Source organism: Euprymna scolopes, chromosome 30 (genome assembly GCF_053919585.1).
Source record: "Euprymna scolopes isolate OS-2025 chromosome 30, ASM5391958v1, whole genome shotgun sequence".
Lineage (NCBI taxonomy): Eukaryota > Metazoa > Mollusca > Cephalopoda > Sepiida > Sepiolidae > Euprymna > Euprymna scolopes.
Window position 1 is genome coordinate 85,148,335 of NC_136511.1, and position 16,502 is coordinate 85,164,836.

The 16,502-nt window shown below is 33.9% G+C and overlaps 1 protein-coding gene across 1 annotated transcript in view; it reads left to right on the top strand.

Moving 5' to 3' along the window:
• LOC145254608 (uncharacterized) overlaps positions 1 to 16,502 on the top strand; it is a 138,340-nt gene that overhangs the window by 96,636 nt on the left and 25,202 nt on the right. The window contains exon 4 of the mRNA XM_080113216.1: positions 11,892 to 12,059. Coding sequence (XP_079969342.1) covers positions 11,892 to 12,059 — 168 coding nt within the window. The remainder of the gene's footprint in view (positions 1 to 11,891; positions 12,060 to 16,502) is intronic.

Consider the following 16,502-nt stretch of genomic DNA (forward strand, 5'->3'; position numbering starts at 1 on the left):
ATTAAATCATATGGTATAACTGGACGAATACTAAATATAATTAGATTCTTCATAGGCAATAGGACCATCCAGATTGCCATTGATGGAAGTTCATCCAAGTAGCATAACATTAATGCAGGAGTATCTCAGGGGTCGATCCTTGGACCACTATTATTCCTGATATTCATCAATGACTTCCCGATAATATTGAGTCCGAGATGGGTATATTTGCTGATAATAAAACGCTCAATAACATGCATGGGAAGAAAGGATGTACACAAATCCAAGACAATGGCTGAATCCTTAGAAAATGACCTCCAGACCGTAGTGGAATGGGGACGTAAATGGATGGTAACATTTAATGCTAGTAAAACTAAGCTGCTCTCCTTAAACAATTACAAGAAGTATCTCCAACCACCGATATTAATGACAAATAACTCGCTACTTTAGAATTCTTCCTTTAAACTCCTCGGCTTTACATTCACATGAAATATGAACTGAAATAAATACATTGAGGACATTGCGAAGGCTGCTGCTCCTTCTATTGTGCTAGAAAACTGCTCACAACTGAGAGTATCCTGTACATTTACAATGCCACCAATCGTCCATGCATGTAGTATTGTTGCCACATTCATCTCCCTCTTGGATAGAGTCCAAAAAAGGGTCTCCAATCTAATAGGTCTCACTTTGTCAACTAAGCTCTAACCCCTGTCCCATCGCCGCAATGTTGCATCTTTGTGCCTGTTTTACAAGTATTTTAATGACGTACATATCTCCAACAAACCCGCTTAGCAATAAAATATCACCCCTTCACCGTTGAGGTCCCTAAATGTCAGAAAGTTTTCTACTCTAACAGCCCCTTTCTTAGAACGGCTAGACTTTGGAATTCTCTTCCTGCTTCCTGCTTCCCAAACTGCACTGATATGCAGAAGTTTAAAAGCAACGTAAACCAACATGTTAATATTTTTAGGAATGCTCCCAATTAGTAACCCCTTACATTCAAGTGGCAATATGCCTTGTTTGGGGTGAAGATGAATAAAAAAAAAACATTCTCGTGATAAGAGAATATGTATTGCACTACACATTCTTTTGAGTGCATTTTCTAAATGTTGTCCAAAATGTTTCTGCTAAGCAAAAAGAAAGTAAGTGAAAGTTTTATTTATTTTATTTTCTTTATTTTTATTCATTTCCTTGTCTCTTTTATGGCTCTAAAGTTTAATTTAAAAACGATGGAAACTTTAACACGTTTGTTACCGTTACAAGTCTATTCAGTATTGTATTATCTATCATTGTTATACATGATTTTGTTATTGATTATGGTTATTATTAGTTGCTGTAAATTTGTTATTAATTATAATTTAAATTTATCGATACGTATTCTCTTGCGTGTCGTCTTAAAACTTTGAATTCCTTTGAAGTTTTCTTGCCCATGCTATTTTACCATCTACTTAACACTTATCATAGAATTGTCTCCTGGCTTTTATAAGTAGTAACTTCCCAAGAAAAATAACAGTTGGTGTTTGAGATGCGCATAAAATACTAATATTTGTCCGTGTGTGCATCTCTAACAAAACTTACTGGCGTACATTTTTATTTATTTATTTACTTTTATTTATTTATTTTTTATTAAACTATTTTTCCTTTATTTCTTTGTGGCAGTTTTGTTTTTCACACATAAAAAAACTATAGAAAAAATAGTTTGTAAAAAATACTCATTAATATTCGTTTCTCTCATTTCTAAAATTGAAATTATACAAATACTCTGAGAGACTCATTGGCAAGACAATATGGCGGAATGGTAATGAATAAAGACGAGGTTGGTCGATTATAATGGACGGCAATTTCTACATTATCGCCTTTTTAGTGAATTGAATTCGTGAAATTCTTTAATATTTGCAGAAATTCTGCCATAAATACAATTAAGCAAATGTGTTGTTCGGCGTAATGCATAATGATCAACGTCAAATTGAATTATGAATTTTATTAATCATTACAAAATGAGATTTCTAACGACGATTACAAAAGATATGCATTAACACGTACCTTCTTACATACACAGGTATGTACACACTAAGGCATACACATATACACACACACGTAACATATATATATATATATATATATATATATATATATACTTACGCATGTACATACGCACACACACACACACACGCATACGTGTGTGTGTGTGTGTGTGTGTGTGTGTGTGTGTGTGTGTGTGTGTGTGTGTGTGTGTGTGTGTGTGTGTGTGATTGTTGAGCTAGATTAAATCCGACGATATGAAATACAATGGAGGTAAAAGGACCTGGATACTCAACGTTTCGCCCGATTCATGCGGGCTTTTTCAAGAGGGATGGTTATTGACGAGAGAGTTTCGAAGATTTTGGGCTGCTCTCCCCCATCATTATATATAGCCCCAAATCCTCCGACTCTCTCGTCAATGGCCATCCCTCTTGAAAAAGCCCGCATAAATCGGGCGAAACGTTGAGTATTCAGGTCCTTTCACCTCCATTTTATTTCATATCATCGGATTTAATCCAGCTCAACAATCATACTGTCGGAATGGAAGGACAAACTTACAAAAGAAATCTGCGTAAATATACTAACACACTGATCGCAGCTCACTCCAACACAAACCGGAGTTCTTTCTTACAACGATACATTGATGAGAAGGTCATTCCCAAATGTACCAATAAGATCTTGCAGTTGTCCAACCATATTTTCCCTGAACACATTGAGCAGTATCTACGCGCATCAGCACAAACTCTTAGAAACAAGGCAACTTATTTACGAACTATCGCCAAATCATTAGCAGACGATCTACACATGAACCACTCTATCTCTAGGAATACAACCTCTAAAATTAAACGACGGATTATATCTTTAAACTCTACCCACAACAGAAAACTTAACAGAAAACTATCCAATCTTATCTCCAACAGCAAATGGGGTTCTATTGGACGACCAAAACTCATACAATATCTTACAAACCGGCCACTATCAAACACCGAGACAGAAGCCCTCAGCCTTGGTTTAAAATTTGCAACGGGAATCTACGCAAAGATAACAACCAACACAATCGCTCGAAATTATAAACATGAAGATACCGACTTTATGAAGGGTTTCATCCAGGGTATAATATACAGGATCACCGCCCAAACTAGGGATGTCTCCCTACCAAAACGATACATAAATGCATTATCACACCATTTTAATTTTAACAAAGCAACTTTCCTTAAACACATACATAACAGATCCACACGACGTTTAATTGAGTCAGCTATAATCTCCCATTCCAGCAATATAATTAAACAAAGAAAAGGCCTTTTTCCACATTTCTCCCTATCTGTCGAAAATAATTATTAAAGAGAACAATTTAGACACAGGTTAAACTCGAAATATATTTATACTAGCATTTCAGCCCGGCGTTGCCCGGGTGTTTGGAGGTGTATGCTGAGCAAAACAGAAAAAAAACGGTCAATATTTTTAACTTTGACCCCTATTATGACCCCTTAACATTTATTGTTTAGGACTCAAATAAAGTTATTCAGTTAGATCCATGTCCAAGGAATCTATATATAAAATTTCACGTGTTTAGACCCAAAATTGTAGGAGGAGTTTGGTAGAGTTCTCAAAGGTCAAATCGTTGAACTTTGACCCCTTAATCGCCAAATTTCTGCCCGAAAACCAATCACATCAATTTTCCCAAATCTCAGTACCCTGTATATCAAATTTCGAGTCTGTAGACTAAAAATTGACAGAGTTATTGCGTAGGGAAATGTACACAGACACACAGACACTTTCACTTTTAGATATATACTAGCATTTCAGGCCGGGTGTTTGGACGTGTATGTTGAGCAAAAAAAAAGTGGTAGTAGGAAGGCAGGCTCGAACACGTACCGCAAAGGAGGAAAAGAACGGGGTAAAACCTAACGCTGTTACGACCACCTATGCTGCTACGACCACCGCCAAACCGGAAGCGACATTTTTTTTAATTAAGGCTAGACAATCTAAAGAAGAGGATAACTTTAAAAAATATCGGCGAAAAAAGTGACCCCCCCCCCGTAGAAAAGTGCCTAGTTGAAGGGGAAGATATTAATGTTTTAGCCAATTTTTCGATATTTGTCGTATGAAAGGTCGAACTTTAAAAGGATACTGATCTTGGTAAAATCCGTCGCCTCTATTGAAAGTTTAAGGCAGACATGCAAACAGACATACATACATACATTTATATATTGGTAACTTAAAATTTTTGACCCAAACTGATGAAAAAGCTTGCTCTATCTCTGAATACCCTTTATGTAAAATTTGAAATATTTAGACCAGAAATTGTCTGGGTAATTTGGAAGAGACCGCAGAGGTCAATTTTTTTTAACTTTGACCCTATTATGACCACTTCAAATTTATTGCTTTGGGCTCAAATAAAGTTATTCAGTTAGATCCATGTCCAAGGAATCTATATCTAAAATTTCGAGTACATAGACCCAAAATTGTCGGAGAAGTTTGGTAGAGTTCTTAAAGGTCAAATCGTTGAACTTTGACCCCTTAGTCGCCAAATTTCTGGCCAAAAACCGATCATATCGATTTTCCCAAATCTCAGTACCCTGTATATCAAATTTCGAGCCTGTAGACTAAAAATTGACAGAGTTATTGCGTAGGGAAATGTACACAGATACACAGGTACACAGATACACAGACACGTTCACTTTTATAGATATATAGATATAGATAGATAGATTATAAAAAAATCCATTCGGAATTTCACTTCATTTTATTATTTTTATTTTACTTATTTACTGTATTTTATTTTATCACTGTCTATTTATTATCACCTCCTATTCTTATTTTTAGATGCCATCTACAGTTACTACGCTATTTTATCCCAATTCAATTATCTCTAATTTTTAAAAACTCCCTTCGTAATCTCGTTTCATTTTATTTACTTAATCTATCACGCTTATATTTCCAGCCGCAATCTTTTAAATCTCTACAATATTTTAACTTTTAGATGTAATCCACTACGCTAGTTTACTCTAATTTATTTTCTCTCATAAAATGTATATATGTATATAGACATATAATTTACATAAGGAAAACACGCTGCTCTCCCCCATCATTATATATAGCCCCAAATCTTCTGACTCTCTCGTCAATGACCATCCCTCTTGAAAAAGCCCGCATAAATCGGGCGAAACGTTGAGTATTCAGGTTCTTTCACCTCCATTTTATTTCATATGTATATATATATATATATATATATATATATATATATATATAGAGAGAGAGAGAGAGAGAGAGAGAGACAGACAGACAGACAGACAGACAGACAGACACACAGACACACAGACAGACAGAGAGAATATTATATGAGATTATAAAATATTGCGTGTGAATTTTCACTATTTATGTAACAGGGCAAAGATGCGAGTATGGCAGCTGTATAGGAATGACTGAGACGTTTGTGAAGAAACGTCACGGAATGGAATAAGAAAGTGGCTTCAAATGAAGAAAAAATGTGGACAGATCAAGATCACGTTAGAGACACGTAGGTGATGTCACAGCCGTAACAAGAAGTCACGCGTGGCGGAAGAAGGCACAATAAAGGTGTTACAATATGTTTGGAATATAATGGGTATGATCCGCATAGTCGGAAGATTCTATTTATAAACGATGCTTCTAGGAAATGACGAAGCGAATTAATTCACGTTCTGCTACCAACCAATCAGAAACCAAAATTGCTCTATAAATATTAAAAGTTTCTGTAGAAATTTCGCATATGTTTTTTCCATCTAAACACGGAAGAATCTTTTGTTTTGTGGATTCCAACCCGAGAACTGCCTACTGCAAACCAGTCACCTCTCAGGACTTGTGTAGAACAACGAACCATCGGAAACTGTTCTGTCTACTGCAAACCAGTCACCTCTCAGGACTTGTGTAGAACAACGAACCATCGGAAACTGTTCTGTCTACTGCAAACCAGTCACCTCTCAGGAATTTCTTTCCTATTTCTTGTCTTTGTTTTTCTTTCGACGGAGTCTACAACTTGTTAGGTCTCTACATATTAACGATTACATTACATTTACTTCACTGGAGCTTAGATGTAGTATGAAAATATATTAACAACTACTTGCAATAAATATAAATATACACGCACATACATATATATATAAAAAGAGAAAGAGAGGGGGGTTTATATGTTTATATATTTCTATCAATAGAATTTACTCGATCATTATGAATTCTGGAACACAGTTGCTTGACGTAACGGATCAAAATGTCAGCTACATTTATTAAAATTTTGTTTCATGCAAGGGGAGTAAAAACAATTCACTGATTTTCATGAAATTAAACAATAAGTGTTAGACATCAATAAATAAATATTCCCAAGATTTCAGTTTCTTTGAGGTATTTTAAGCGCCATTTAGAGATAATGATATAGGTAAATTTTTCATTTAAATTCATATAAAATTTGCATCGAATTTTTCTTTAATACTTCTCTAGTTAAGTGTTAGATAGTTTATAAGCTCAAAATCATGTAATGGATTTTGATAAAAATTGGGATTAGGATTCTAGAGAGAGGAGATTCTAGAAGATATATATATGTATATATAGTAAGTTATGAAAATATATATGGCAATTAAGTTACACAGAATATTCCGCGTTTCATTCTCGTGAGAATTCGTCAGGCTTATGCTAAAAGTTATGGTTGTAGCGCGTTTATATACACGCACATGCTATTGAGTTTTTTGTTAGCCAATCAGCTTTCTAGTTGCCACCGCTCCCATCCTACTCAGCCAATGAGCAGGCACTTACAGGACAAAGGCACAGTTGACCTCCGGTTAACCCATTCTCTTGCTGGCTACTTTCAGCCTAAGTCTAGTTAGATATGTTCTTTTCTTTGTTCTTTTTTTGTATATTATTCTATATTACGGATATAGGATATATATATATATATATATATATATATATATATATATATATATATATATATATATATATAGTAAGTTATAAAATGCATATGGCGATTAAGCTACACTGAATATTCCGCGTTTCATACGCGGAATATTCAGTGTAGCTTAATCGCCATATACATTTTATAACTTACTAACTAGCTCTACCTACGTATTGTGCACTTTTGAAAGTAAATACTTAAGGTTTACGCATAAATCTATACTTTCGTATATTAATTTTATGTGAGTAAATTAAGTAGTTATATATATATATATATATATATATATATATATATATATATATATATATATATATAACTACTTAATTTACTCACATAAAATTAATATACGAAAGTATAGATTTATGCGTAAACCTTAAGTATTTACATAAATCTATACTTTCGTATATTAATTTTATGTGAGTAAATTAAGTAGTTATATATATATATATATATATATATATATATATATATATATATATAACTACTTAATTTACTCACATAAAATTAATATACGAAAGTATAGATTTATGTAAATACTTAAGGTATATATATATATATATAACTACTTAATTTACTCACATAAAATTAATATACGAAAGTATAGATTTATGCGTAAACCTTAAGTATTTACTATATATATATATATATATATATATATATATATATATATATATATATATATATATATCCAAACAGTCATGCGAGATAAACCAGCGGATTAAGGATTTAGGCTCATTACCGTGGGTCCCGATTTCGAATCTCGCTAGATTCAGCAACTCTGATGAGTCGTAGACGACGAAACACGTAAATAATTGAATTCATTCAAAACGTATCGCAAAAACAAAAACAAACAACATCTAAGTAAATCACGATATATATGAGCCATGATACTTGACTTTTGTATTTTAAACTTTAATTCCAGCCATTATATGTAAAAATAATTTTATAAAATCAACAGTAGGTTCTCTTTAATACAACGTAGATGACAATTTATTTTAGAATACGCCACTGCGGGGAGACATGTGAAGATTCCTTCCAGCGCATCGCGATGGGTCTTCAATTAGAGCCAGAAAACCAAGCGATTTCATTGAAGATTTCGATTATAATAAAAATATGAGAGTGTAATTAATCATCATTTAGCTTTTACGAATATCGCATGTTGACAGCAATGATCATGTGACAAATTTTAGTGCTTAAATAATAAATATTTAGTTTAAATACGCGTTAGCTGTAATTACATTAAACTATAATGTGAACGGATTTGTCATGTATAAAAGTGTCCAGTCCACACTAATCCATAGCTAGGGGTCTATATGAATATATACCTTTTCCAAACATATCAGTTTTAATTATGAAATGGTGTAAATGCCCACTACGGCACGCTGAGCTCACAGTCAACCCTTGTATTGTAATGTTGGAACTGCTTATATTTTTGCCATCACACGAAACGTGGCCATCTATTAGTGTCTTCTCGCCCTCAAATTTAGTATATCACTTTTTGTTTGTTTGTTTTCTGTCCGCTCTTACGAGGATAACCGAAAGTCTCCAGTTTTAGCTAGTAATGTCTTTTTTTCATTCAAAAGAATGAAAAAACTAAAAGTAAATGTGTACAATAATTTCTGAAATGTAGGATGAGCGTGCTGCAGATGAATTAACGATTCCGGATTAGAGTTAGCAAAATTCAAATGGAGTGATTAATTTCCCGATGGCCATATAAGAATTTGTGACAGTTATTGGAGACCTGACAAATATATTAATCTTGCTTCTTCTGGTGTGCATAATTATCGTCATCTTTCACCAATTATCTTTCACGCACGCAACCCCCCCTCCCTGCCACTAACCTCATTTGCTTCCCACTCAGACACCTTTCTTAATTTTACTCACACACTCCATCGGCTTTTCTCTCCCGCACTACAGCTTCCATTTTGAACATTTAATCTGACTGTTCATCATACGATTATTCTTGACAAAGTTTCATAGCTGAAAAGAAATATGTCATCAAATAAAGCATAACTTTTAATTTTTTTTTTTTTTATATTCCTTGAAATCAACTTTCCCATGTAAATATTATAATAGTAAGACTAGCGGATGAGTAAGTGAGATGAGAAATGATAGGAAGAAAGGAAGATGGATACAAAGTGTGGGTTTTACTAATAAGACAACTTAGCAATGTTCAAAATCACTTGAGGATAAAAATTAATGAGATTGCTAATTACATAATGAACAATACTTTGAGAGGATTGGAAACAGTGGTGGAAAGTGCAAGATTTTATTATTTAAGGAGACATCTGGACAAGTATGGACTTGAAAACAACTTTGTAGTCAGGAGGAAAGAAGCCTCGTGGTATTGTGTTGCACAAATGCAAAATTCTTGGAAAGAAACTCTGTTCATAGAAATCGCTTGTTTTAGGTACATAAAATAAGAAAGGGAAATTATTTTCATTGGTTGTAGTAAGACGATTTTTTTACTGTGAATCGCTTAACGTATATTTTGTGAGAAATAGATTTATCAAAGAGAAGAGATCACCTCCCACTAGATTTTGAAGTCAGTTTTGTACTCTTTCAAGTCAAGAAAGATTATTCCAAGCTGTACCTCCTAGATGTGGTCGCGATTTTCCATCTTAATACATAGCTGACTCATAAAATGCATTGATTGTGTCAGATACTGTCTGGGACGGTAGAACAATCCAATCATTTTTCCAGTGACTTTATCAACAGATTTGTTGAAAGACATAATTTTAGTTTTAGAGCGGAAGTCCGTTCTAGAGGCTTATCAAGGCAAGGGATTTCCGTTGTAAGTTTATCCGATGACTGACAAACATTCACCGGTGCCTGTTGAACGTTTACAAAGTCGATGCAGTTGGTGTCAGCACGATTGGGAGATAGGTTCGTCGATTTCAGAGAGGTGATAGAAATGTGAGTTACAAAGGGCGTTCCAGACGCCCATGCATAGCCACTACCCTAAAAAATAATGTGCGCCTCAAACAACTCACCCGAAGATAACGGTGAATGCAATGCGTGTATAGTTGAATTACGTGGCAGGGCATTGTCATCTCTTAGAATACAGCAAAGCGTGTACTAGGTGCCACGAATGCTCACACAGAAGCAAAAGGATCACCGAAGTTGATGGATTCTTGGACCGTATCATCACCTGTGACGAGACGTGGATTCATCATTATGAACCAGAGCACCAATGGCAGTCAATGGAACGGCACCACTCATGCCCCCTAGCAAAGATGAAATTCAAGACGCGGACATCAACAGGCATGTGCACTGTCTTCTGTGACAGAAAATCCTGCAAGATTTCTTAGAACCAAGGTTGACTGTCAACTCTGAACGTTACGTGAAAACATTGACAAAGCTGGAGGTCTGCACTGCCCGTGTAAGGTCAGAGAAAAGGGAAACATTTCGTTTGCAGCACGACAAGACGAGGACACACACAAGTTTGAAAACTACGGAAGGTGTGACAAAGTTCGACTGGACGATGCTGTCCCACCCACCGTATAGTTCCGACCAGGCACAATCAAACTTCTACTTGTTCAGACCTCTGAAAAGACGTGGACAGCATTTCCCCAACAACATCTTAATCACAACCGTGAAAAAAATAGATCGCCTCAGCAGGCGCTGACTTTTAAGACCGAGGTATCATGGGTCTCGTTCATCGCTGTCAAAAGTGCATTAAGAATAATGGTAACTATGCAAAAAAATATCAATTCTGGAATACAACAGGTTGTTCGTTTTAATGGCATTATTCCTATTTTTGTAGTTCTTTTGTAGAGTTAAAAAATTGGGGGTATTAATTTTGGGCCGACTCTCGTATTATCTTGTCTAATAATTTACTTCTCTTTTTATCTTTTGGGCTTTCTATCTATTTAATGTACAATGCACCAACGTTAACCAAGTATGTAACAGGTAATCTAGTTCTTAAAGCAGTAAATCCAATATTGGAACGATGTAATAAAAATACAATAGCATAATAATGTTTGTTAATAAATATAGACAAAAAAAAACAGTTTAGAAAGTGTACTATTTTAGTGATTATGAAAGTAGCATTTTTGTATAAAAAAAAGACATTACATTTAACTATATGTGATGCAGTTGTATCGTGTTCAATTGTTTTCATGCGGATTCGTCTGACAAATTTGGCCAGCGAACCGAACAATAGTCAGGACTGACATAAAAGATGATGATTCTTAAAGGTAAGCATTAAAACCAATTCAATGATCATGACTATGGATGCTGGAAATTTTCAAGAACTGATTTTAAATCAGTGTAAAGTAAGTACTTATATTTGAATTAAACATCTGTTTTTTAAGGACCAAACGAATTTGTGGCTATTTACTTTCGGTTGTAATATTCACATACCGGTTCTCGTTAGATCATCGAAGTTAAGCAACGTTGAATTAGGCCAGTAACAGATAGGTAACTTTTAGGGAAGATGGCGACACCTTGCAGAAAATGCAGAAAATTGACGTCGTTGTCGCCTCTATCCTTTTTGGAAAAAGCGTTCTCAACTTCACCGCCACACTAAACAGGTCAAGTAATTGCAATATTGTATTAACATTTACCATCGTTGGGAAGTAACGATGACTAAGTGGTTAACGACACGGACTGAGAACCTGGTGTGCTAATTTTTTCACAACACACATTTTCATTTTAGGGATGTTGGCAATCTTCACATGGTTTCTCCCTGAAGTAACCGATGTCTTTCTAGTAAAAATTCCAACTAGAAAAATACCTGGGAAACGAAAGCCAATAATAATCATCGTGTTCGCTCGAAATGAATGAATGATAACAACACCGCTAGTGAGACACACTTTAATGGTTACTACATTTCGTGAGGTACGTCGTTGAAATTTATTGTTGTTTATAAACAACAGTATTTTTGAAAAATGCTAATGGGTTCCCAGCGGATACGATAAATTGTTTCCTCTTCTTCTCTTCTATTTGCCAACGAAAGGTGATGATAAAGTGAGACCGGAAGAATTGTTGAGCAAATTCCTCAAAGAAAAACTCGGCGGAGTGAAGGACGCCCTTGTGCTTTTCTACAACCTCGATGTAAATGCGGATCGCTCAATCATGGCCGAACCCGATTTGAGAGCAGCCGAAAAGTTTTTCGACACCAATGGTAAGTTACCTCTCTCTCTCTATCTATCTATCTATCTATCTATCTATCTGTGTGTATATCCATTTATCGTGTTCATTATTATTTTTTATCCCCTATTTATTTCTTCGTCCTCTTTATTTTTTTCTCTGTGCCAACACAAGAACGAATACATACGCATACACCTCTGAACACTGACTTACAGAAATTCATAAACATTTTTGAAAGAAGCGTGTCTCAATTTGATAGATACATAATGAATAGTATATTCAATGTGTTCGAAGAAAGAAATGCTACCTTCCCCTATATATATATATATATATATATATATATATATATATATATATATATATGTGTGTGTGTGTGTGTGTATATAAAGAGAGAGAGAGACACAGAGAGAGAGATGAAAGTAAATGATAGTTTGCTTGAAGCATTGCTGGTAAAGGAATATATGGAAGTTTTAAAAGCTAAAAGCAATACGGAAAGGATCGGAATCACAAGAGTAAAGAAAAGAAAAGAAAAGAAAAGAAAAACAAAAAAGAAAAGAATCATTGTTTGTATGGTTTTTTTTCTTTACTCTTGTGATTCCGGTCCTTTCCGTATTGCTTTTGGCTTTTAAAACTTCCATATATATATATATATATATATATATATATATATATATATATATATATATATACTAGCAAGCTATTCAGTGTTGCCCGAGAGAGGTTTACTTTCATTTTTGCTCCCCATACATATCGACAGACATAACGTTCTACATAAAATTATCTTCAAATACGTCTTACATGATGTCAAGTATGATCAGCTTCTAAGACGTGATAACACATGTATATACTATACATATATGCTGTAACATCATTTTGAAAATTACACAGGAATACGAATGAGAAGTGGGGTTCCTTACAGTATATATATATATATATATATATATATATATATATATATATATATATATATATATATTATATATTTTATTGTTTAACATATTTCATTTTTTTTACTTTTTGAAACGAAGAGAAAGAAACTAAAAACATTTTATTAAATATAAAAAAAACAAAATATTAAATAATAAACCAAATTTAAATTTACAATTTTCTATGAATGGAACCACACTACTTTGTAAATATAAATATATATATATAATGGTTAGAAGCCTTGACTGCCGTATAAAACGGTCGGGTTTCAATCAAGTTGCCTGTCTAGCCGCACTGATGAGCTGTGAAACAGCGAAACAGTACTGTATGTGGATGACTATAGTGCTCCTCACCTGTAGTTGAGCATATTGAGAAGTGAAAAACGAATTACCATTAGCATATAAGCGACGCTCTTTGTGTAAACAAATCGAGCGGAGGTATTTCGGACGATATCAAAACATCGTTAAACTCACTACTCGTTCAAGCAGCCGCCAATAGCGTAATGGTTAGAAGCCTTGACTGCCGTATAAAACGGTCGGGTTTCAATCAAGTTGCCTGTCTAGCCGCACTGATGAGCTGTGAAACAGCGAAACAGTACTATATGTGGATGACTATATATATATATATATATATATATATATATATATATATATATATAATAGATTCTCCCGTCGATTTCGATACATGAACTTCTGCCACAATACTTAAGTTGCTCGAAAATCAACACATATGATATTTTATAGTGGTAAAATCTTTGTGTAAAACCAATCACACGGTTGGCATTACTGCTAAGGTTTTGTCACGGCAGATGACTTCCACAGGACAGAATATACAGTAAACAGCAGGTTTTTACATAAGAGTTTGTTTTTCTCTTAGATGCATGTCTTAACAAAGAGAGTGAATTAATGCGCCCCCAGATACAAACCTGGAAATTTAGACGACTCTGCTCAGTACATACAGCGCGTAGCCTTCCCAAATGGTCACCCATCTGGTACTGGCCAGACTCAATGTTGCTTAACTTTGGTGATCTTGCGAGAACCGGGGTGTACATCTATAATATAAAGCTGAACGTCTGTGTGTGTGTGTGTGTGTGTGTGTGTGTGTGTGTGTGTGTGTGTGTGTGTGTGTGTGGTCACGAATAGGCTCCTATATGGTTGACTATTTTAAAAAACTGATTACATATAATGATAGAAGATGTATCGAGGATCAGGAATGGGGATGTTTGATCACGCAGAACGGTAGTTCATAAAAATTGTGGGGTCTGAGTTCGTGCCTGGTCCCCAAAGTATGGAAATGAAAAAAAAAACGTTTACAAGGGTTTTTGATATAGATGTACATAAGAATACTTTGATAAGTATGTTTCAACCTCAATATGGATAGTATAATAAAATTGTGGGGTCTGCGTTCGCGCCTGTACTCCATGGAAATATGGCACAAACTTTAACAAAAAACTTTTCATATCTATTTGCATAAGTATACTTTGATAATTATGTTTCAGTTTGAAGAAATATGGCATAATAAAATTATTGGGTGTTCGTCCGCACCCTGACTTTCATAGAATGTAAATATGTCACAAAGTTTAACAAGGTTTTTAAAAGGGGTGAGGGTCCACAATAACACCTTTACTTTAATCTTAATTTACGTTAGCTTTTATTTATTTTTTTGAGTTGAATCATAGTGTGTCGAATAAATTCACCTCATAAATTCACGTTCTTATTAAAGTGAAAGCCAAAAAAAAAGTCGGAACTTTAGACAATTCTCGACACAAATTTTGGATAACTATGTTTTTTCCTTATCCACTTGCACGTGGTACTCTTTCGAAAATAAATAGATAACTAATTAAAACAATAAGAACGTTACTTGTTATCGTGTCAAAAGAAGGAAAAATTCCTGCTCGCGTGATTACGTGTCTTTTTAAAAACATTTACATAACCTTTTTATTTTTATTTATATATCTGTTTAAGCTTTTTTGTCAGTGTACTAGAAGGAATTCAGTTCATTACAACCCTTTCTGCGTGTTCTTTAAATTACAATAGTACGACCCTGAATCCGACGGCGCAATACTACACCGTTCAATACTGTAAAACTGAAACGAAGCGGTTCTGCTTGAAAAGGGCGCCATTTCTTCTTATTCATATTTCTATCGATTCTTTGCTTTAAAAAATTAAAGTAATTACGTGTTTACTTTTTTAATATCCCATTTTGCTGTTTCGGATTATTTTACTAAAGAAAGTAAAGCTTCATTATTTTTCAAAACTGTTTTCGTTTCTTTGTTTTTTGATATTTCGTCGATATTATTTAGTAAGAGTGTTTAGCAGAAAAGCCAACAAACGACTACCCGAAAAAATAAATATACAAGAAATAAATGTTACCATAGTCAATAAAAGTTCAGTTCATGTTTTTTTTTGTTTTGAAATAGTTTTAATGTTCTTTACTTGAAATAATTTCAACGAACCGAAATTAAGACGAAATTTGAGGCTATAACTACTTAAATGAATTTTAATATAAACTACACATGCCATAATCGGATGTTCCTCAAGCACAAAATAACGGAAAACATTAAAATATGTTTATAGATATTCCTTACGTCGACGGAACTCTCTTAAATTGTTAACACAGAATGCTCAGGTGCCCCTCCTTCAAATTGAAAACGTGGCTCCCCATTTCAAAGTCGCTGCCATTTTGATTTTTTTTTAACTGGTTCGTGCATTAAAAAAAATTTTTTTTGCAAACTACTTAAAAATACAAACCAATAAATTTTTCTACCGTAAAAGTAACTTTTATTGACTATGGTAACATTTATTTCTTGTATATTTATATTATTATATATATAACATATCCTCTTTGTAAGGAAATCTCATTTTGTTAGTCACTCTTGGCTACGAATAGAAACAAAGTTGATATAAAAAATATATTTTCGCGAAAATTATCTTTACTTTCATCATATTTTGCTTAGGGTAAAATTTTTTAGTATAAAAACCTATCTCTTTACAACCCCCTTCTTTTCATAACCTATCATACTTTCATCAATCACAGTCCATTTTCTGTAGGCTGTTTTTAACCCCAGTCAACGACGGGTACTTCTGCTATATATTGAATATTTGAAAAGTAATAAATAAATAACTTAGAAGATTTTGTATCTGGAACTATATATATATATATATATATATATATATATATATATATATATATATATATATATATATATAATATAACAACAGTATGAAATGAAGTCACAAAACTATATATTGGTAGATATAGAATGGATCATTTATTGAATAATGGAATACAAGCAAAATTTGGAGGATAGAAGGGAAATGCCCTGATATAAAGAGTTCCTTCTATGCCCCCAAATTTTGCTTGTATTCCATTAATCAATAAATGATCCATTCTATATCTACCAATATATAGTTTTGTGACTTCATTTCATACTCTTGTTGTCATTGTATAAGCTCCTATAATAATTGTTGAACTTGGCATTATCCAGATAAGTCTCCTCTTGTGGAATTGAACTCTCTCTCTCTCTCTCTCTCTCTCTCTCTCTCTCTCT